The sequence below is a fragment of the Chanos chanos genome, chromosome 14 (genome assembly GCF_902362185.1).
Source record: "Chanos chanos chromosome 14, fChaCha1.1, whole genome shotgun sequence".
Taxonomy (NCBI): Eukaryota; Metazoa; Chordata; class Actinopteri; order Gonorynchiformes; family Chanidae; genus Chanos; species Chanos chanos.
Genome location: NC_044508.1, coordinates 18,684,432 through 18,706,735, shown reverse-complemented (window position 1 = coordinate 18,706,735; position 22,304 = coordinate 18,684,432). Strand labels below are relative to the sequence as shown.

Here is a 22,304-nt window from a genome sequence, read left to right as displayed (position 1 = left end):
TTACTTAGCAGAATCAGAAACAGTCAAGCTCAGGTCAAGTGGTTCTCTAGAGACCATCCTCTCAGCTAGTCTGGCACGGTTGCACAGGCAGATGTGAGAGCCAGACCTAGGATCAGCCTCCGCCTGGGGACTGGTCACCCACTCCTGCAAAGGGAACGCTTCCGCTGGCTCCGCGTCTCGAGAGACTTTGTTGTTTTTAATCCACTGCTGATTTGCCTCCTCAAAGTCCCACTGTAACCATGAAAATAAACATTATAAAGGTACCTCATCTTTTACATAGTGTGGAATTACCAAAAGTGGAGAATACTTCTACCTGCATAATAAACCTTAGGCGCTTATTGATGGCATGTAAGGAATGCCACAGGTTTTAGTTACATTTGTAAAGTGTTTAAAGAGGCACCATATATTAGCAGAACAAAAATACACCTCTTACTCGCTTTCCATTAAACCTGTGACACTACACAATGGCCAGTGTTTACATATGCAGTTTTATACATACACAAGCATGTTTTCAGGTAAAAACAGCACAATGTCTGAATCTCCCTCTCCAAAAATCCCCCTACAGTCACTGGTCCTCAGACAGACATCATTAGATTCCAGCTCCCAAAATAGTCAAGCCACAGTCTGAATCCCCACAGACTGCATGACAATTCTGCACCACCTCCAATGCACAGAGGTCCTGCCCTGGTCTTTAATCACAGATCTTTAACAACAAAACAATTGAGGCAAAAGGCAAACTTCAGGCAGTTCCAAATCGCTCTTCCCTGTCCTCCCCTTCCAGAGTCATAGCAGAAACATGACAAAAGCACAATGGAGGAGAATTTAGAGCTCTCTGGCAAAGTTGTTGTCATAGCAACAAAGCAGCGGGCCAAGTTTCATTAAGTTTTATAGAAGTCTGTAAATTCATCTTGTACTTTTGCTCTACTGTGTTTTCAAAGGTGAGAGAGAGAGAGAGGGTGAAATTAATCATTGTAAGCCTTTTAAGATTTAAACAAATAAATGACGCTAATAACAGGGTTTTTTTTTTTTTCACTTAACAGATGTGTTTGGAAATGAAGAAGCTTTGCTTTGATTTCAGCTTTGCTTTAGATTTCCTTGTCTAAAAATGCTTAATTAACTAAATAATAATAAATAAAATTCTCTCAGCTGGCGTTTGAAAATCAAGTAAGATGGTTTGTCATTTTCCACAGCGTCAAGAGGTCAGCATTTTAAAATGGACCAAAAACATCGGACATAGACAAACTTTTAACTTAATGCTCTTTAAGAAAATAGCAATCAAATGATCATATACACACGAAAAAGAAAAAATAAACATCCGTTATACATAAAAATAATAAATATATTCATACATATTGTTTGTATTCGTAAAAGTTTTACTAGATGAACAAGTTCCCAGGTGAGCAAACAGACTCTAAGCTTTGAGTGGCGGAGCATAACGTTTGTTTAGAATGAGATTTATTCTAATAGTGTTTATGACAAAGTTCCTGGAAATCATAAATCGCAAAGCAATGTGCGATCCTTAAATTGTTGCCGTAGATACCACAGAAGGGTTTGGAGGCACTTGGGCAGCACTTTTTAGGACATTGTTTTTGGCGGAGGTTCACATGGTTTGCTTTTTCCTGTTTAGTGAATTAAACAAAGTTCAATTGTTTTCACCCCGACTCATTGGCCTTTGTCTCAGATTAAATGACATCCTCGATAACTTGGCTTTCTCCAGAGCTGTTGGCCGAGCCAATGAAAGAAAAAAAAAAAGAAATCGAAGAATCCAGTTGCACTCAGGCATGTATTTCTAAACTCCGTTAGACCAGAGGTTTTAAAAGACTGGAGTCCTTCAGCCAGTCGTAATCATAAAAATAGACTGATTTTAACTAGAAAAGCAGGTGTGTACAGTCCTCAACCAATCAGAGACAGTTAATGAGAGACAGATACAAAAACCAACACAATATCTAAATACAAGGATTTGAACAGTACTTGACTATGCTGACTGGGACAGTCACTGCAGTTTTTTTGTTTGTTTACCTAAGTCTTGTTTAAATAACCTTTTCCTAGCAATGGCTGTGAATGTGTCTTTGCACAGAGATCTGACTGTCACTGCACCTGGATGCTTTGCAAGGCAAACAGGCCAAAACATACTCTTATGCCTTAGAGTTCAAATACATTAGTGCCATCTACTGGCCACATTAATGATAATAATTTTGGAACACTTCTGCAAATTTACAGTGAGCCTGCACTTTCATCATCTAAAAGAAAAACCGTTTTAAAAAGCACTGGCCTTATTCCACTGAGAAATGTCCTCTGTTTGCACCCCTTAAAATCCATTAAATCCATTCATCTCAAAAATATGTCAGTGAACAGAAGCTGTGTTGACTTCATGATCACCCACTGCCTGTCCATATTTTAATGAGTGGATTGTTTAAGACATTCAGAGTGAGACTATGAGCTCCTTCCTGAGAAAGAAAGAAGGGCTGCTGACCTCCAGTTCAGAGTTGAGGGTGGAGGTGTCTGAAGAGCTGTTGGAGGAATAAGGTCCATCCACCCTAATCACCCTTTCTGTCCTCTTCACCGTCTGACAGGCCAACTGACCGTCCTGGGAGATCCGCACCTCCTTTAAACACACCTGCGAAAAAAACAGCTGAACTTTAAACAGTCCAAACCACGGCAGCACGGCGAATGTAAAAATGCAGTCTGTACAGGGGGAAGGTGCCATAACATTTGGCATTGAATCACCTTTATCGCTAATCTGAAGATGGTAATGGATCTCGTTAAATCAAGCATGACTGGTTTTACACATGTGCTGGCCTTCAGCCTCCTAGGCTGACACAGCTCTGGGTTTAAACAAAAGATCTGAAAAGCACTAGCTTAAAAAAAAAAGAAAAAGGGAGAAAACACAAGAGGATGTACCTTTCTCCCAGGCTGAACGTTCACATCCATGTACTGGCCCATATCTGTCATTTTGTATGTATTACTCTGTGCTAATGGCTTATTAATGGCTTTTCCTTTGGGTTTATTCTTGGCACAGTGACTGGAATTCCTCAGCAGAGACTCCATCTCTGAGCCTAAGGGCCTAACATATGGAGGTTTCTGATGGACGCTGTAGCAGGAAAGGAACAATATCTGAACGTTTAAAATGGTTAAAGGATCAAAAGCAACGATGAGCAGAACATATTCCCTTCAACAGGAAGAACACTGGGCTAGCAGCAGGCAAAGACAGACAATTCAACCATAAAACGCCTCACAATAGGATATTTTATTCAAGCATTCAAACAAACCATTGACTCCTGATGGGAAATTTCCATAGCAATCTACATACTAGAACGGAAAATCCACTGTAGGTCTGCGCTCCAAGAGGTCAGCTAAGTTTAAGGCAAACAAACAGAAAAGCCTCACTCGTACACACTTGGAGGGTAAGTGAGTTCAGCGAGACACCCACAGGTTGTTTTTAAGAAGGATACAGAGAGATCCAGGACAGCACAGCAGGCTGCAGCCAGCAGCCATGGCATGGCCCGCAGAATGAAGCCCAGCTGCTGGTCATGGAGCACTACGGCTGTGGAATAGAGGGCTCCAGCCAAAACACACAGGACCCCAGAGGACATATGGACAGCAGAATTCATCTCCCCTCTCCGCTGTGGGGCGCAAGTTAAACTCAGTGATTTGGTACAGCTCTACTTCAATTCAGATGTGTTACTGATTTCACTGTCATTTGAACTTCAGTGTGAACAGTTTTCCTCTTACACATTTTACATTTTATGCTTTTGTGAAAAAATAATCACATCTTATTTGAGTGTTGAGAGACGTCACTGTTGCAGTCATCAAGCAGTATAGGATTACATTCATGGCAAAAGTTTAGTGTGTTGAACTATTGTTTAACAACTTCAAGCAACTAAACCAATATGAAAATGTGAGTGGGAGGAAAAGCTTTGGATAAGCCCAGCGCATGTCCCAGTTAAGAAGTTCTTTAAAGTTGCTTTTTGAATGTGTCTATTATAAAAATAAATTTAAAAAAAACTCTGGTATGGATGGAGATGAAGTGTAGAAGTATCTTACTGCTTTGAGGAAGGATGGAAAGCGTGCAGTCCAGTTAATGGCAAATGACAGCAGTCCCAGTGCATAGCCCAAGAACTCCGCATGATGCTATCTCAGGGAAAAGCATGCAAAACACATGAGTACTATGGTCCCTCGCTTTGCATGAACTGACTCCAGAGTGCATATCTCACACAGAGGGCCCTAGTGAATAGAGTGTCCACTACATCTGACCTAGGTTAACTCAGTCTTACTTTTCACACACAGACAGTATAGTCAGATCAGAAGCAGTCACTCACATTTAAGAAAACGCCGAGGAGTTTCCTCCTGCTGGGAGGTTTGTCCGTTGGCAGGTGCTGGGCACTCATTCCCATATAAACTCCCCCACCCATGATGAACAGAAAGGAAGCAGCCAGGAGATTCTGCCTCCTCCTCTTAGACACTATTCTCAGTCTCTTTCCTGTAACGAAGGAGAGGGCCCTCAGTGCTTCTGACTGCACACACAACTTTAGCTAATACCCTAAAGCTAAACAGAACAGGTACTCTTATTACCACACAGGGGGGTGTCATTTGTGCCTTTAATGAATTTAAGAAACTATTTCATTTTCGCCTTCCACATTAACTGCAGCAAATGAACACTGCATAAGTGTAACATGGTATGTTAAATGACGCAGCAAAGACCTGCAGCACGAGTTCAAGAGAATTAGGCACAAAGCAACTTAACACGAGGGAGTGTCGCCTCCAGCTGACATTATCTTTTATCTTTTTTAAGTTCTTATATTAACTGTACGGTTATTTTCAACAGCGAGACAACATGAAGAAAACTATTTTAAACAGCATAGCTTTATCTTACCTTTTTTTGACTTGAAGCACAGACAAAAAGGGGAAATAATTGAAATGAAATTGACAATATCCAAAGCCACCATAAATGCAGCCACTGCGATCTGCAACATGACAGGGATGTTTCACATATTTCAAATAAATTGTCTGATGCAGATTAATAATAATAATAATAATAATAATAATAATAATAATAATAATTATAAACGCCAGAAATATCTGCCCAGTTTTTATCCTTTGCCTGAGGGTTTCTTTTTGGAATATTTCACATTTATCTTTTCACAGATTTCGTTGTTTAATAGCTTAGAAAGTGCGGAGACAGAAAAACAAATTCAGACAAACACATCAAACCATTATGTGACACGTGGATACAGTAAACACAGCCTGACCTGAAATTTTAACTGCTTTGAAAGTGTGGCCCCCACGGCACTACACAAGTTGCCCACGAAGCTGTACAAGGCGTAGCCTGCAGCATCGCCAGAATTCCGGTCTCTCATCTTGCACCTGCGACAGATCAGCCTACAAAGGAGGGATAGCATGGAAGATGACCACACATGCATGCACGTACGACTTACATAAACCATATCAAAATTCGTTAGCGAGAAACGAAGTATTACTCACAGTAAGCATGCCACAAGCAAACACAGCGCAGACAAAACACCGAGTACAACAGAGACACAAACTTTTTCTGCGTCAACCAGGCAGCTCGATACAAAGTTGTGGGTCAGCTTGAACAGAAAGTATGAGGACGGCCCGTCTCCATCCGAGTCATGCATGTCTTCCATCATCGCAGCGTGCTGTTATCATGTCGAACAATACGTGACTATGACAACATTGCTAAATGGCTGGGATAAATAGCAGACCGTGTCGTGATGGTTTGGGAGGGCGTTTCTATCGCTGAGTGTAGTCACGTGGTGTTCAGGTGCATAAGGCATAAGGAAATTATGAACATCGTCCCAGATATAATATTGTTGAAATAAGTAAGTTTTTCACGGTAACCTATCGCATTAGTTAGTGATAACTATTTCATTCTCCAACCCTGGAATGGTGAATACTGTGCACCATTTTCTTTGGTCGCTCGGAATTCTACCCTGTAGTCGTTAACCTGAACGCAACCTCTAAGATATACAAATGTATAATTCATGTTTCCATGACCATGGGTGGTTTACAAGGCACTGTGATATGTTTACTGCGAGGGAACAAAGAATGAATGGCATGCATACAGAATAAGATTATTTTTAATATTTATAGGAGGATGTACATTGCATTACAAAGGTGATGGAGCGTAAGCATCTGATTCAGGACTCTCTGTTTACTCCAGAAGCATGATTATGATAACAGTGTGTCCATTTTGTAATTTGTACAGACTCAGATACCATTGTCTGTTAATTGATTTATCCTCATTGTGGAATGTCCAGCAATAATCATCCAGGTCACTTCAAACAGAGCTATTACCTTTTAGAGTCACAGAGAGTGAACTTAGTGAAAGGTGCAGCCTCGCCACTGAAAACATGACGTTCAGCAGCAAATAGGTTTTAAATCGACTTATCAGAATTTCATGCTATTTTTCCCCATTTGAAGACAACCTATTCAACTGTCTTATGTAAAATCAGTTTAAGCATCCAGGTGTTTGTTAATCCTTCGCAGTTTCTCCTTCTTGTTCCTGTTGCCATGTTTCTTCCATGGCTTGCCGGCTTGTTGCTCTGAACCAACTTTACCCTGGTCCTGGGGTCCGCTGCCTGGTTTATAGCCCATCACCGTCTGAACGCCTTTGGTCAGTGCACGGACATTTTCCTAAAGGAGATGGCAATGCATCATCATTCAAGCATACCATATATATATATTTTTTCATATTTTATATATATATATATATATATATATATATCATTTGCAAATAGCCCTGCTAATATTCATCCAGAGGATTTTTTGTCCAGATAAAAAAAAATGTCATGCAGAACCCATTCAAAAAGCTATATGGAAAAATATGAAAAAATGAACATGAACCAGAATGAAAAAATGTTGTCCTACCTGATGGAAGAAGCTTTTGTCAACTGTGTTCTCAATGCGTTTGACTTTGGGCTGTTTGTTCGAGGTGTGTGAGGGCTGTAGTTCTGTCTCTGCTGTCCTGTTAATGAACCCTTTGTGCTGCGGCTGGAAATCTTTCGCGTCAACATGTGGAGGAGGGTGACAATACAGGAGCTTCCCCTGAAAAACAGAACACATGTTTGGGTCTCTCTTTCAAATCATTTAGGGCCTTCATCTTCTCAAATGTGTTTCTTTTTTTTTCAGTTTGTTTTTCTAAGATTTCTTTGCATTGATGACCATTCTTACAGAGGAACCGGACACGTTGGGAGTGTTTTAAAAGCTATGAAACAGACACTTACACTGACGTAGTCTTTCAGGACATAGCGAGCTGACCGCGACTGGTCAGGCTGTCCATGTGTGGTCATAAAACCCCTCATATCTGGCAGAAGAAAAGTGAAGGAAAATTAAGCTCACTATACTTTTCACTGTTGGAACTGTACTATAACACTGTATCTCCTTTCTCAGAAATAAAAAACACATTTTTATTCTAATCCGGTGCTACAACACCTGATTCAAACTGTCCACTTATCATCGGTCCGCGACTAAGCCTGTAAGCCTAAAGTAAAATGTGTTGTACGGTAAAACTCTGTTGTGTGTTCTGAGGGAAACGTCATGACTCACATCCGTAGGCGGTCAGAAACTCCTCGGACGTGGGCGGGCGATCGGGTTCCTCGTCTTCCCGCGGTCTGATGATGTTTATGCCGTACGTGCCTTCTAACACAGCCCGGGGGATGGTCTGACACACGTGGTCTGGTTAAGGGCCTTCACTGATATACAGCTAGCATCCCAAACAGGTTTTTTCTTTTCTTACCTGTTTCAATACAGTCTTTCTTTGCCAGACCTTGTCATTGAAGTGATATACTTGCAGTGTGTGATGTTACAAGAAATTGTTATTGAGCAGGACGCTCTTTGTTGTGGGTTTTGATAAATGGCAAGAGCCATGGAAGGATATTAAAGAGACGGCAGGGACGTGATCTCTCATCTGATCGATGGGCAGGATCCCGCTGCAGATCATCTCGGCTTTGGTGGAAACGAAGGAGGGCATGACGAGGCCGGGACAGTCACACAGACATAGACCGGGCTCCACAAACAGGGTCTGCAGTGTGCGCGCACACAGACACACACACACACAGACACACATACACACACATACACACACAGACACACACAGACACACACACACACACAGACACAGAGTTATACTCTCATCTGATCCCGAGTGAGCATGTGCAGAATAAACTCTCTGACACTCTCTCTCACCTGGAAGTGCTTGGTGTGACCAGGGGTAGCTGAAACTGAGACTTTCTTGTTTCGGAGAATGGTGTTGATAGTGGAGCTCTTGCCAACATTAGGGTAACCCACCTTGACAACAGAAGATAAAGAGATGATCTATTCTGTTATTAAACTGCCTGTCACAGTTCCACCTGTATCGTTCACTTAAATGTTAAGCCAAAATCATGTTTTTCTATAGGAAACACCATAATATGGTAACATTATGGTGATTGAACAATATGTATTTGAAAAGCCAGGTTTAAAAAATAGGAAGAAAAAACAAAGGGGGTTAGTTCTTAAGCTTGTTTACTTGAATAATTAAAATAAGGTAGTAGAAGTCACTATATCCACCAACTTTTGAAATTATATTAATACATTTTAAATTGGTAAAATGCAGGTTAGCTCACCAGTCCCACAGTGAGCTGACCTTCTTTACACCTGGTCCCAGAGTGTGCTGATTTAAAGAGGTCCAGCAACTCCTGTTTACGCAGCAGACGACTGGAGTTTCGGAAGGATGAGCCGTCTGACTGTTCTCTTCCCTGCTCCTTCGTTTCCTCCTCGTCTTCTTCATCCTCTGATATCTCGGAGCAGGTCTGCCAATCTCCTTCCTCCACGCAGTCCTCAAATCTCACTCTTCTCCTCTCGTCCTCAGAATCACTCTCTTCAGTCTCTTGGTTCCCTTCACTCCTCTCATCCAACTCTCTCTTTTCTATGGGAGGTCTGCCACTGGTTTCCATGGCTTCGTCACGCTCCGCATCACTCTCTTCTTCACCTCCTACATCTTCTCCCTTTCAATGAGAGAGAGATTAACGGCTCGCCCTACAGGCAGTTCCACAGCACCCCCTGACAAACGAAACTTAGACAAGAACGATTTAAACATTACATCAGAGCACACTGTCAGATGACATGCTGCCCTGAGCACGTACACTCCAAAGTCAGGCAGATGTCTGTTAAGTGCACAGTTTGAGAGTCTGTGTTCACGCGTGAGTTTGAGCTGTACCTGAGCACCACCACGCGCGAGTTTGAGCTGTACCTGAGCACCATCACGCGTGAGTTTGAGCTGTACCTGAGCACCACCACGCGTGAGTTTGAGCTGTACCTGAGCACCACCACGCGCGAGTTTGAGCTGTACCTGAGCACCATCACGCGTGAGTTTGAGCTGTACCTGAGCACCACCACGCGTGAGTTTGAGCTGTACCTGAGCACCACCACGCGCGAGTTTGAGCTGTACCTGAGCACCACCACGCGTGAGTTTGAGCTGTACCTGAGCACCACCACGCGTGAGTTTGAGCTGTACCTGAGCACCACCACGCGTGAGTTTGAGCTGTACCTGAGCACCACCACGCGTGAGTTTGAGCTGTACCTGAGCACCACCACGCGTGAGTTTGAGCTGTACCTGAGCACCACCACGCGCGAGTTTGAGCTGTACCTGAGCACCACCGGCTTACCTTCTCCTCCGCGTCCAGTCGTTCTCCCTCAGCCAAAGCGGACCAGAACGCGGCTCGGACCCCCTCCCTCTGGAAGTACTGGGCCCAGGTTCTCCTCTGCTCTCTGGTGAGCAGGTCTGCTTTATTCAACAACAGCATGTTCACCTTATGCTCGGAGACCTCCTTCACATATTTCTCCTGATAGAACAAAGGATCACAGTACCAGTTAAGGACTGTGCAACCCTCACCGGACAAACCAAAGAACTATTGACACTTAAAATCAGTCAGTGTTTCACTCACAAGATCTGGACAACGGAATAGCAGTGGGTTTCTGGCATCAACAATCTGGATCACAATGTCACTGGAAAATGAAATCAATAAAACTTACATTAACAGCATAAATGTATAAGATCTATGGAAAGAAGTATGTAAATGAACTGGTAAGTTCAATGTTTATGCATACACAAAGACCTGCATATCCCATAATATGTATAAAAAAAAAGGTTCCTTCACTGAACACACTCCTACCTCCTCTCTATCACTCGCCACAACTGCCTCCAGAAATCCAGATTCCTTTCGAAAGGAGTGAGAATCAACTTTTGTTCTTCCTCCAGCCTACCAATATAATAACAGAGTTTATTAAACAACCATAATCATTCACGGGGAAAGCAATGCGATTACATACGGGAAAAGCAGGCAAAATAAAAAATCCAATGAATTCAAAGGCGCTCACACTGCCAACTGTCGTCTCCACTCCAGAAAGCTGTCCTTTTCCGCCTGCTGTAGAACCTCAGGGCTTGTGTTCTCATCCCAGTGTGGCCTAAGACGTCATAAGAACAGCAACAGTGTGCATAAGAACATGTCCACAACGTCAGCAGTAAAACAGCTGTACTGAAGCAAGATCAGGCAGCCAGTCATTTTGCAAGGCAAAAAAGTGACTTTGTTTGTAAAGACACTGCAGACACAAACCTGCGAGGAATTCGTAGGAACTGTTTATTGTCTTCATGGAGTTTCTTCAATCTTTTAGATTCTTCTGCTGTCAGTAAACCGGCTCTAGACTCAGCAGGCACAAACTTGATGTTGAGCTTTTCTGGAAAAAGGCAACGACAATCAAGTCAAACAAACTTAAAATAGGCCGAGACGTCGGGGTTAGATATTGCACTTCGAAGCCTATTTCAAAGGAAATTTACGTCTCTGGACTAAATAACGACAAAGATACAGCTGTAGGGTTACCGGCAACAAACTCTGTTCCTGCCAGTTCTGCTGTGGCCAAGAAATCGTCCAGTGAGCTCTGCTCTGTGACGGACTGGAGATTGAGACGGCCCCAGTCATAGCCATCATTCAGTTCACTGGTGTGGAGCTAATGATCAAAGAAAAAAAGAGGTGTCGTGTTGTAGGCAGTAATTACCACAGATTCTGTGTGAGTCACGACTAAAACGTCAGCGAGCTACATTCATTTGCTCACGAAATTATTACATCCATACCCAAGAATCATTTCTCCTGGTCCCCCGTCCAGCGTTGAGTCTCTCCTTAATCAAAGCCCTGCCGAGACCAGAACCTTCTCCTCGGCTCTTCTTCTTCCCCATTTAACCCGAATAATTTCGCTGAGTATCAAATAATTTCGCTGAGTATGGCAGATATTTTTCACATCAAGAAAAAGTTCTACTCTATCCACCAGTCAAGCTTTCACATGTGTTATTAGTGTTGTTGCGGAGGAAGGAAGTGGTCTGGAGTAAACTATTTACGTAATCATGGGAAACTATTTATATAGCTTCATGCTGGATATTTCCGAAATTTTCAATTAATTGTAACTGCTAAAATAATATCAATGTATCATTACATATATGCCGCAACGGTTCAGAAAGATAACACAATATTACTACACTTGCCGTCGATGGTATGGCCCAATGTGTCCCACGTAAGAATTTCGTGAGGAACAACGTACCATCATGGAACGTTCCGCTCACTCTGTGTATATTCGGATTTTTTTTTTTTTTTTTCAAATGAATTGAAATGAACAGGCTTTCGTTAACGGAGTCAAAATACAATATTCAGATACACGTTCGTTATGCTTAGTCTTATCCAACAGTGTCACATTTCATACACGTCTTTGGAAAGCGGGTGTAATTATAAGGCCCACACGTTGCAACGGATACATTTTGACGTTTTCACTCGTATTTTTCATTGGTTGAACGCTTGCCTTGAAATAGTACTCACATCGCAAAAACGGCCCCCAAACTGTAATGTGTTTGACCTAACACCGCATTTTTGTGGGACAATTTACCAAATACATAATACAAAAGGAATTTGTGAAACCAAAATCAAATTAGCTGGTGAACAGCGATTAACACAAGTCACTTCAAATGACACAATTCAAATGACACAATAAGTTATCTGTCCACTGTAGGGATAGCCCCCCAACCCCTAAGCTCCCATATTGTGTTTTGTTTGTTTATTTATTCATTTGTTTGTTTGGTTTTGGTTTTGTTTGTTTGTTTGATTGATTGATTTTGTTTTGTTTTCTTTATAGATTCAGTAATGTTACAGCTAACAAATCACTGCACAAAGAAAGAGATGTCAGTCACTCTCATCTTGTCCCTGTCAATACAGGACAATAATAACTGCCAAACACCTGTGACTGTCAATAACTTCAGTTAACAATTAAAATGCATAGATATCCAGTATACACACATAAAGTAAACACGTAGTGTAATAATCCCTCTGCATTCGAGACAATGTTTCATTGTAAGTGAAGTGAGGCGCTTCTCTACTTCACTCTGTTACTGTTTCTTTGGACAGGGGGCTTTGTTAAGCGTTCGTCTGTTATATAAGCCTTACTTGTAGTGTGTAGGTGAGATTTCATTCTACAACGCTCTGTGTAACATCTCTGTTGTGAGTGCTGAATATTCTTCTTAGTGATGCCATTTTCAGCCACAGAAATGTACTGGACACGCTGCCTAACCTCACTCATAGAAAAACAATGACGGGCAAGAATAGTAAACCTCTTAGTAGAAGAGACCTATGGCTTCATTCTCCTGGCATAACAAAGCCATAGGACTCTTCTATCAGGAGGTTTACTACATGCTCTGAGTTAACAAACTCTGAGTTTTCGCTAAACCCGCTTTCTGGAATACCCCCCTGAATATAATCTGACCCGTTTATTTGATCTTGATAGTTGCGCTTATGATTTTTCAGTCAGTATTTATTTCACCCAGACACCCCGAGTGAGCTTTACGGAGCGTGGAGTAGTTATATGCATCGTGATAATAACAATGAGAAAATTATTTGTTGTTTGTTTGAAAGCAGACCGGGGGGGGGGGGGGGGGGGGGGGGAAATCCACGATACGGTTTAGTACCGTAATTAGCCAGTAGATGGAAGCATTAAATCGTTTCGAAATTTGCACAGACAAGCAGCATCCAGATTTTGGTCTCTGGAAATTAATTCGATCATATTCGGAGCGTGCATAAATAAAATAAAGAAATACAATCAAGTGCATGTGACTAATTGCAAATGAATGATTTTCATGTTTCGCAGAATAATGAACTTCTGTGTAACTCATTGAGGACCAGTTTAAAACTTGTAATTATACACATTTTCATGGTTGTTGATGGCCACAACAATTAATTTATAACTAATCCCTGCAAAGCACTGGAGAAAACAATTTGAATTTCTCGAGGCACCAGTTGGGCCACTGTGACCAGTGATCTCATTTTATTTCTCAAATTTTAATTTACAAACTTAAATAAGAGAATAAAAAAAGGAATTTGTAAAATTTTGTTCGCGTGGAGCTAATCAAACGGCTTGGTGGTGAGATAAATGAAAACAGAACCAAGAATACCCGTGAAACATAGTAATGCCGTGTTGGTGTGTTCCATTTGCATGATTTCCCCTGTTGGGAACCGAATTGGTTCAACCCACAGTATATTTACAGCTGTCTGCTTGAAACTTGGTAGCACTAAGCTTGCCACTGGACGGCCCGTGACAACAGATGGGACGGCTCGAGCAGTTCAATATATAGCAAAATGACACTCGAGGTGAGTTTACTTATGCCGTAAAAGAAAGTGATAGATGACTCGGGACTACCAACAGATAGTGATTAGGTGCAGTAAACGCCTTAGTTGTAGATTCCAGTGCTTTGCACGTAAAACGACTGTATAATGCTGCCTTGGAAGAAGAATAAATTCGACTTGATTGAGGAAGATAAGCAGTCGAAGCAGAAGGGGTATGCCGTGAGTTTGAACTACTCTGCGCTGACCTCCTTCGCCAAGTCTTGTCCGGAGAGTGCGCTCAACAGGGTGGGAAGTATGTTTAAATCTAAAAGGAAAAAGGTCAAGATCACCAGCGAAGACCCCACGTACACAGTGCTATACTTGGGAAATGCCACCACCATCCAGTCAAAGGGAGAAGGTTGCACGGACGTCGCCGTTAGTAAGATTTGGGGCAAAAGCGAACTGGGGAAAAGCGGCACAAAAATGAAATTAACCATCAGCTCGCAAGGCATCCGGATGGTTCACGTGGATGACAAAGCGAGGAGACCTGGACACTTGTATTTATTGCATAGGATAACTTACTGTGTCGCCGACCCTCGGTTACCCAAAATCTTTGCTTGGATCTATAGACATGAAATGAAACACAAGGCTGTGATGCTTCGCTGCCACGCTGTTCTTGTGTCCAAGCCGGAGAAGGCGAAAGCCATGGCTTTGCTGTTATACCAGACCTCAGCCACAGCACTGGCTGAGTTCAAAAGGCTTAAAAGAAGGGACGATGCGAGGCACCAGCAACAGCAGTTGATAGGGGAGCAGACGATCCCTTTGGTGCCTCTTCGAAAGCTTCTTAATGGACAGTGTTATTACAAACCCCCAGTGGAGCGCAGCCGGAGCGCACCAAAACTGGGCTCCATCACAGAGGACTTGATCGGTGAGGAAGAGGAGGAGAAAGCCATGCACTTTGAGTGCGAGGACATTCTTGATGACTGTGTGGGCAACGGCAAGCAGGAGTTGTCCCAGATAATCAACGATTTAGGAGAGATGAGTATTGGAAACGACGTACAGACACTAAAAGCCGACCTGAGAGTCACACGGTTACTCTCGGGCGAGAGCACTGGCAGTGAATCGTCAATAGACAGCAACCAAGAAGCAGTTCCCATCTCTAGCAGCACTGAGGACAACCAAATGTTAGAGATTGGCTAGCAGCGAAACGAAATTTTGTCATTTCTGGCAACAAATTAAACTATTGTAATCTTAATTTGACATGTGCTGTTTCATTACAAGGAACGTGTAATGCGTGTAGTGTTGTGCCACCTCATCCATTCGACTTGAAAAGATGTTGTAATTTGGGGGTATGAAGCAACGATTGTTGTTCACCTACAGACACTCGCACAATAACACTTGATGGGCGTAAAGGGTCTTTGGGAGCTCGGCGAAGTACCGTAAAGACTGCGTGTTCACGACAGCGGACACAGAATGGTGCAGTCCATTAAGACGCTTATGCACTTTGCTGATCCATTCTGTTATTTAAGAGGGTTTGACTTTTCAGCTCGTTTACTCCCTTAAGGAAATTACATTATGGAAGAAAATAACGGTTTTGAATGGTGTAACTCACGGTGTTGAACATCTCTTGACCAATTGAACGGCGAGTTGCAATGTCTCTTTTCTTTCAGAATGTTCCGTTTTTTTCATTCCTTATTTTTTGCACTGTTGTGGAATTCAGTCGAGTATTATGTTCATACTTTTGTACATAACATTGTTTCCTTATAAATGTTCTTACAAACATAAATGTCATATCTTTGCTGTGCAAAAGAAAAAAGTCTTAATGTATTGAGATGCAAATAGGAAAATCATAACGTGTAAACTATACTCATTATTTTTTAAAAAAGAAAAATGTGGTTTGTTTCTGTGAACCTCACAAAATTGCCAATAAAAAAAAAAAAAAACAGAGAAAATGTACAGCTGCATCTTAGATTGCATCCGAAAATATACACTTAGGTGCAGGTTATGAATAACTGACCGTTTTTGACAGGGCATGTCTTATTCACATTGCTCTTCAGGCTTGGCTACATTTTCCATGTTTAGCTTTTGCAGGTATCTGACAACCCCATCAGAATACATTGTCTGTGGGCTAATGAGGGAATACTTGTGGTTTGATCACAATGTGGATTGGGAACTTAACGTGAAAGTTTGCCACAGAGACACTTAATTAGAACTTCTTGTTCGTGGACCAATACAAAGTCCAATTTACTCTGTTCTCAGCGTAAACCCTGAGATGATGTCGTAGCGACATTTGGCTTTACACTGAAAAACATAATTACTCTCTGACTGATGTTCTCAACTTTCATATTATCTGCCTAGGTTTGCACATGCTGTGACTGTGCTAGTTCTGTTATGGTCCACAGAAGTGATGTTTATGCATTGTTAAGTGTCAGTTCTCATCAGCCTTGTGTGTTAAGTGTTGAGTGAAGCGTAGAGCTGACAAACTCCACGGCACAACTCAAGCTGCAAAACAGCAAACTACCGTGAAGGCTCGTTAACATAGATACTCATCTTTTACAGCGAAATGAGAGGTTCAAAGGCCAAGATGCAAGGTTCACAGTGAGTTCAAGCCCGTCTGCGGACAGCCTGTGAACTTAATGGCCTCAAGCCAGAATCACAGCACACTGTGCAAAGCACAGCTTTCCTCTGTTATTGTTATGGAAATGTGATCTTTCTCTGCTCTATGACAGACACTGTCCAAACACTCAGATGAACAGGTCTGCACCGCTAATGCCAGGTGAGACATGAAACAGGCGTATGGGACACGTATCCATAGACAGGTGTGGCATTATGTTACTCCGATGCAGATCTGTTTTATATGGTATAACGTGGACAATCATATCTTTGTTCCATCTCTGAATCTGCAGTCTGCAGCACGGCAACAGGTTTTCATCTGATTCCCAAACCACGCTAGGCAGTGGGTCAAAAAACAAGTGGTAAAAATATCAGGCACATATGGGTTATGCTAATGGCAGGTTTTCTCTGGGTCATGTTTTTCTCTGTGAGTCAAGGGGAGGAAGCTGCAATGCGAGCATTGATGTAGGCATTAAAATTCCAGACAGAACTGTTGCTAGCTCCAGTCGCGCTACCTCCACCTCACGCTGCCTGCCAGCGCGACTCTGCCTTTCCCCCGGAGTACCCCGTCCAGTGTGCACGGCTGACGTCTTCAATGGGAAATGAATTAGAGAAGATAGGCAAACACTGAGTGTTAATTCCAGTTTAATGTGTGTCCGATATAGTGCAGACTGTGTACTGAAAAGGGTTTTTTTTATTATGTTGTACCAAAGTCACTTCATGGCCACAGTCATCGAAGCAAATGAGGCTTCGATGGAACATGGAAATGATTTTAGATGTCATTAACACTAAACTACAGCTCATTATGAAAAAACTGCCCGGGACAGGGTTTCATTAATTTCACCTTTAAGGCTGTTAAATCACTTCCATCTATAACAGCACAGGAAGAATGAATCAGAAGGACTGAGTCTTTATATATTAATTTAAACTGTGCACATATTAATTTCACACTGTGCCCTCCATTCTGTAAAGACACAACATGTCCTATGTGATAACTATTACCCAAAGTAGACTTTTTGGGGGCAAGGGGGGGGGGGGGTGTGTAAGGAAAATGACTGCCGGTTAGTCAACTTTTTAAAGGTTGTTTGTGTTTTCTGTGTAGCTTTTGTCCGTATTATTCCTGACCAAAATATTTCCCAGCTGTGAGCACACATTTCTCAGAATGAAAGTGCCCAGTGTGTTATGGAAACATCTGAATGAAGAACTTCAAAGTCGCAATCTGCTGGCATTCATGGCTATCTAAATGTTATAAACATATATTACTCATCAAAGGTGAAACGTATTTATTTGCTTAAATTTACCATATGTCAGTACATATTCAATAAAACAGGACACAGAAAGTATGGTATTTGGTTGGCACTCTTCCTGTACTTGTGTGAAATATATTTAAAAAAAAACAAACATCAAAGTGATTATGAGTATGCAATTTCAATTTCGTCTTGTGCAAACATCCCGTGTGTTTGTACCGCTTCTGAGTCATCAACTGCTTGAGACTACTGGCCAACGCAAAACTGTGAGTTTTGATTTTCAGATCAATAACTCCCTTTAAAATGAGTGTCTTTATAGATAAAAAAAAATCATAAACAACTGAAGTTGAATTCCTCCTCCTGAGATGGATTAAAAAAAGAAATACAAAAGGAAAAAAAAAAAACAGAGCAGAGAAGGAATACGCGTTGGTTTATTTATTGGATGGTTCTGGAAAATAATGGTGTTACATCAGTGAGGATTTGACCCAGAAGCTGATATGGGCCTCTTTAAAGGCACGAAAGTCAATACACTCATAAATAATGCACATTGTTGTTTAGAACATTGTGGGCTTTCAGGTTTGTCTCCTCTTACAAAAGACACACACACACACACACACACACACACACACACACACACACACACTCCCTCAACCTCAACTTTAACACAGCAGACACACCTTCACAGAGCAACTATTAATCCACTGACAAGATGCCACTGAAACGTTAGGATGCAGTAGATGACAATAGCACATTAACACAACCACTGATTAAAAAAACCACTGATAACACTGAAAATCAGTCTGAAAAGCACACTGGGACATCTGAAAAGAACACTGGGAGACGGGACATGTTTAATTTGGCACAGGTGCTAAGGTGCTCTGTGTTTGTAGCACTTGGTCATGGCAGGTGTTGTCAGCAAGGCAGCCCTAGTCTTCCACCTCCTCGGCCTGTCCCTCGCTGTTTTCGAGCAGATAAGAACTTTTTGAAAATGTGGAGGTGGCCACACGGGCAAAACGCCGGCGCACTCTTCAGAGGAGAGAATTCGTTAGTTTGGCTTTGACAGCTGCCCTCCAGCAATCTCTGATCATTATTATCCTCTCTTTCATGTCACTACCTTTTGAAGAAATCTTTCTGTCTGTCATGTCACCGAAGTTTTTTTCTTTTTTTTTTTCCATCAACCTGCCCATAACCCAGTGAGAGGGTGAAAATGAGAAAAACAAGAGATCTCTGGGGCATGCTCTCTCACCCCCCCCCCCTTCCCCCAACCCCAATGAAGAGAGTCAGTGTCACATGTGAAACTGGGGACAAGTGAAGACAGACATAGTCTATCATAACAAATCTGTACTGGAATGTGCCCATCAGACATCCATGAACTTATACATATATACTTATACTTATGCCCACGCATTGAAAACTTGCTTTGCATTGTATCTGACATGTGACAGTTAGTTTTATACATCTACATCAGACTTCTGCCCCCTGTAAAAGAGCGTGTGTCATTTAAAAGCACAATAACTCTATGTTAGGCTATGAGAGACAGTAATACGTGAAAACCCTTCCCCTGTGGGAGTGTTTTTTTTTTTTTTTTTTAAACAGACACACAGTAAGCTCTCTCCCAGGGAGGGATTTCTCTCTGTGTGGCTGACTTGCCTAACTTGCCTAATGAGCCGTGTTTGTGGTAGGACATTCCCCTCACTGTAATGAGATACAAACTTTGAGGGGCCTGCACTCACCCACAGTATTTTGTTTCCCAGTGTTTTCCACACAAAAGCACCCCCCCCCCCCCCCCACCACCACCACCACCAACCCCCACCCCATGAGAGACATATATTTCAGTGGGTTATTTTGGGCTCTCTGTTTGTCTGCAGGAAATACAGTAATGATACATGAAGCGGGAAGAATATCGAGACAGCCACAGATATCGCGAAATTTCATCAGAAGGGTCCCGTCAGAGAAGTTCTCGGTTATTTTGTGATTATAAAGCGCGTACTCATCTTTTTTTTCTTCTTTGAAAACAGCCGATTGATATTTCAACTGATGGGTTAACATCTGATGAAAACATTTATATTTTGAATCAAACGACCCACTGAAGACAAGCTTCAGGCAGATCAGTCAGTGATTAGAGCTCGGGATTTTTGTAAGACAGTTAAAGCTCAAAGTTTCCAGAGTCCAGACCGACAGCTCTAAAGCCCTAGTGTGTTAGGACAGAGACACATTCACAATTTACAAACTTCTGTAAGTCAAAGCTGAAGTCCGTTTTAAATGCACAGTCTGATCTGCACTGACAGTCAGACAAGCATCAGATGTATATAGCTGGTTAACATTCATGACTGATCTTCACAAATCAAATAAAAAATGGATCATAAACTTGTGCACCCTTATGGCTGGGACGCTCATAAGAGGCTATTGCCTTATTTGATCAGTTATATAGATAGCAGTTGCACTGCTACACACAATTTTCCAGTGCCTGACTCATATCAGTAACACTTGTTGATACACTTTAAAAGTAGCTATCCAAACTACATGTGGGTGAAAAGTGTTACTTTCCATTTCTCTACATAGCAAGCGCTGTTCTAATCTTCTGCTCAGGAGACATGCCTGAGGAGAACTAGGGGGGTGGATGGTAAATTGGAAAAAAAAGAAAGAAAGAAAGAAAGAAAACCCTGAAACTGGCACTCAGTCATGTTCTCTCAGTGTAAAAACCTGAGTGAAACTGATGTGGGACTGCACTGCACTGGCGTGACATTGTGCCCTGGCTTTTATAATCTGATGTCATTTTCAGTCAGTTGTGTCATGACCAAACATCAATATCCATAATGATCTCTCTCTCTCTCTCTCTTCTCATGCAATATTGGGTGTGGACTGAACATTGATTGATACATGGCTCAATGTTTCCACTGTGAATGCGCCAGTGGTCCTGTTTAACAGTTTTGAGTTTACTGTCACACACGCGTGTCTCTTTTTCAGTGCTGATACTTTAGCTGTGATGTTGACATTCAGCTATGAGCATGTAAAAAACTTTTCATTGAGGAAACATACATTAATGTGTTCCTTTAATTCGATCAGTCATGATGGAGCTCCTCCATGCCTCAAGCAGAAAGAGAGCCCCATTATATACCACTATATCTGCTATACTTGTGTGTGTGTGTGTGTGTGGGTGGGTATGGGTGTCTGTATCTTGTCATGTAAATTTAGGATAAAGCAGGGGTTTTCAAGGGGGGTGCAAGATTAGGAGATTTTTAGGCGCAAACCAGCAAATACAATAAAAAAGGGGGGGGGGGGCAAGATCAAACCTAGACAAAGTGTGTGTGGGGGGGGGGGGGGGGGGTGTGCGCATGTCGAAAAAGGTTGAGAACCCCTGGTCTAAAGGAGCGTAAAAGAGAAATGAAAATATCGCTGAACGTCACACAGGACTCTGTGAAAAGCCTGGATTCTGAGTGACAGGAGAGAATACAGTGCAGAGCAGACACCAGTATCAGGACAGGGAGGTGAAGAGAGCCTTCTATGTATACTTTACAGGATCATTAACTGCTCCACTGACTACAGTCACATTTTACACCAATGTCTCTGCAAAGTATGTGAATAATTATGGGCAGATCATTATGCTTGTATAACACATTCTGAATTTCCTTGTTTGGCTAAAGAAAACATCTTCAGTAACAGTGAAAGATATTTTGAGATATATCGTGACAGCTACCAGAAGAAAGAGAGAAATATTACTTATCAAAGAGAAAAGACATTTCAAAAATAACTAAACCCTTTGAAAAACATTGTAGCTTCAGTTAATTTTGCATAATGAAATGTATTCTGTGGAAGCTTGGGCCTCACAGATTGAGATAAATCAGTGCCAAACTCAGTGGAGATGAAGCACAAGGTGCTGATCTGGCAAACGGAGAGGTTGGCAGGGTCAAGCATGCCAGTGTGTGGTCATGACAGATGGTCCTCTTCACATTTTCACACTGTCAAACAAGCAGAGCCCTGACAGAGAGAGAGAGAGAGAGAGAGGGGGGGGGGGGAGGGAGACAGAAAGAGAGAGAGAGAGAGAGGGCTCTATTACTTTGCACTTCAGGGTATATAAACACATAGAATAACGGGTTTTAAGGAATGTACACTCCAGGCTGTTAACCAAATGCACAGAAAACCAGTATGGTTCAGCGTTGGTCATTTACCAAACTGATGTTGTTCATCATGTACTAAGGGCAACAAACACAATGTTATGGAGAGCATGGGGTTTATCCATGTTTAAAAAAAAATCATCAAATGATGTAAACATCATGCAATAATCTTAGAGACAAAGCTGAGAGAGAATGAGAGAAAGAGAGATTCCCCAACAGGGACAATATGAGTGATTGCACCTCTTTAACACGACTGACACTCAAAAAAAAACAAAACAAGCATGCACCTTGCTTGAAAAACGGGAGAAGCACAAAGTGCACAATACAATGTGTGTGAGGACACACACACAGACACACACACACACACGCATCAAACACACAAAAACACACACAACTCAAATCAGTCTGGGCAAAAAAAAGGACAGAGAACAGTGACCCAAATCAAGGTTCAGAGCTTGTTTTCAAAAGAAACCACTTTGTTTATATCTCCATCTCACGAGAAAGAAGTTAAACTGGTCATTATGGGGTGCTATTCCAAAAAGACATTTATGTAACACACTGAGGACTGACATAAGCAAGCATTTCTATTGGTGCATTTTAAAACGAAGGTTGAGATCAGGCTTATGTCAGGGGTTGCTGAGGGCTTGGGGATTAGGTTTGTTGGCTGGTTTTGGGAATTCCTCCTGTGTGTTATT

General features: G+C 42.0%; 3 protein-coding genes across 3 annotated transcripts; 1 reads left to right on the top strand and 2 right to left on the bottom strand.

The window, feature by feature from the left end:
* tmem44 (transmembrane protein 44) lies at window positions 1-5,342 on the bottom strand. The gene is made up of 8 exons (XM_030791131.1): window positions 5,250-5,342; window positions 4,874-4,964; window positions 4,320-4,480; window positions 4,045-4,131; window positions 3,388-3,623; window positions 2,902-3,091; window positions 2,474-2,617; window positions 1-231 (listed from the first exon to the last, which is right to left on the bottom strand). Exons 2-8 carry the CDS (start codon window positions 4,944-4,946, stop codon window positions 1-3), a joined length of 1,122 nt encoding a protein of 373 aa, XP_030646991.1. The 5' UTR covers window positions 4,947-4,964; window positions 5,250-5,342.
* A 791-nt stretch (window positions 5,343-6,133) lies between these two features.
* lsg1 (large 60S subunit nuclear export GTPase 1) lies at window positions 6,134-11,302 on the bottom strand. The gene is made up of 14 exons (XM_030791430.1): window positions 11,129-11,302; window positions 10,878-11,004; window positions 10,614-10,734; window positions 10,378-10,464; window positions 10,173-10,259; window positions 9,945-10,005; window positions 9,666-9,842; window positions 8,625-9,005; window positions 8,206-8,307; window positions 7,898-8,041; window positions 7,567-7,690; window positions 7,245-7,324; window positions 6,889-7,065; window positions 6,134-6,654 (listed from the first exon to the last, which is right to left on the bottom strand). The coding sequence occupies exons 1-14, from the start codon at window positions 11,228-11,230 to the stop codon at window positions 6,475-6,477; spliced, it is 1,950 nt and encodes a 649-aa protein (XP_030647290.1). The 5' UTR covers window positions 11,231-11,302; the 3' UTR covers window positions 6,134-6,474.
* A 2,500-nt stretch (window positions 11,303-13,802) lies between these two features.
* On the top strand, window positions 13,803-15,101 carry fam43a (family with sequence similarity 43 member A). Its single transcript, XM_030791953.1, has one exon. It carries the CDS (start codon window positions 13,803-13,805, stop codon window positions 14,832-14,834), a length of 1,032 nt encoding a protein of 343 aa, XP_030647813.1. The 3' UTR covers window positions 14,835-15,101.
* Window positions 15,102-22,304: the final 7,203 nt, after the last annotated feature.

Coding starts and splice junctions, on each gene's coding strand:
- tmem44 (XM_030791131.1), bottom strand. CDS start 4,946: ATGGTGGCTTTGGATATTGTCAATTTCATTTCAATTATTTCCCCTTTT. Junction 4,132..4,319: donor TCCTCGGCGTTTTCTTAAAT/GTGAGTGACTGC, acceptor TCCCTGAGATAG/CATCATGCGGAGTTCTTGGG. Junction 2,618..2,901: donor ACGTTCAGCCTGGGAGAAAG/GTACATCCTCTT, acceptor TTTTTTTCGCAG/GTGTGTTTAAAGGAGGTGCG.
- lsg1 (XM_030791430.1), bottom strand. CDS start 11,230: ATGGGGAAGAAGAAGAGCCGAGGAGAAGGTTCTGGTCTCGGCAGGGCT. Junction 8,308..8,624: donor GTCAGCTCACTGTGGGACTG/GTGAGCTAACCT, acceptor TCTGTTGTCAAG/GTGGGTTACCCTAATGTTGG. Junction 7,325..7,566: donor GTTTCTGACCGCCTACGGAT/GTGAGTCATGAC, acceptor TTCTTCTGCCAG/ATATGAGGGGTTTTATGACC.
- fam43a (XM_030791953.1), top strand. CDS start 13,803: ATGCTGCCTTGGAAGAAGAATAAATTCGACTTGATTGAGGAAGATAAG.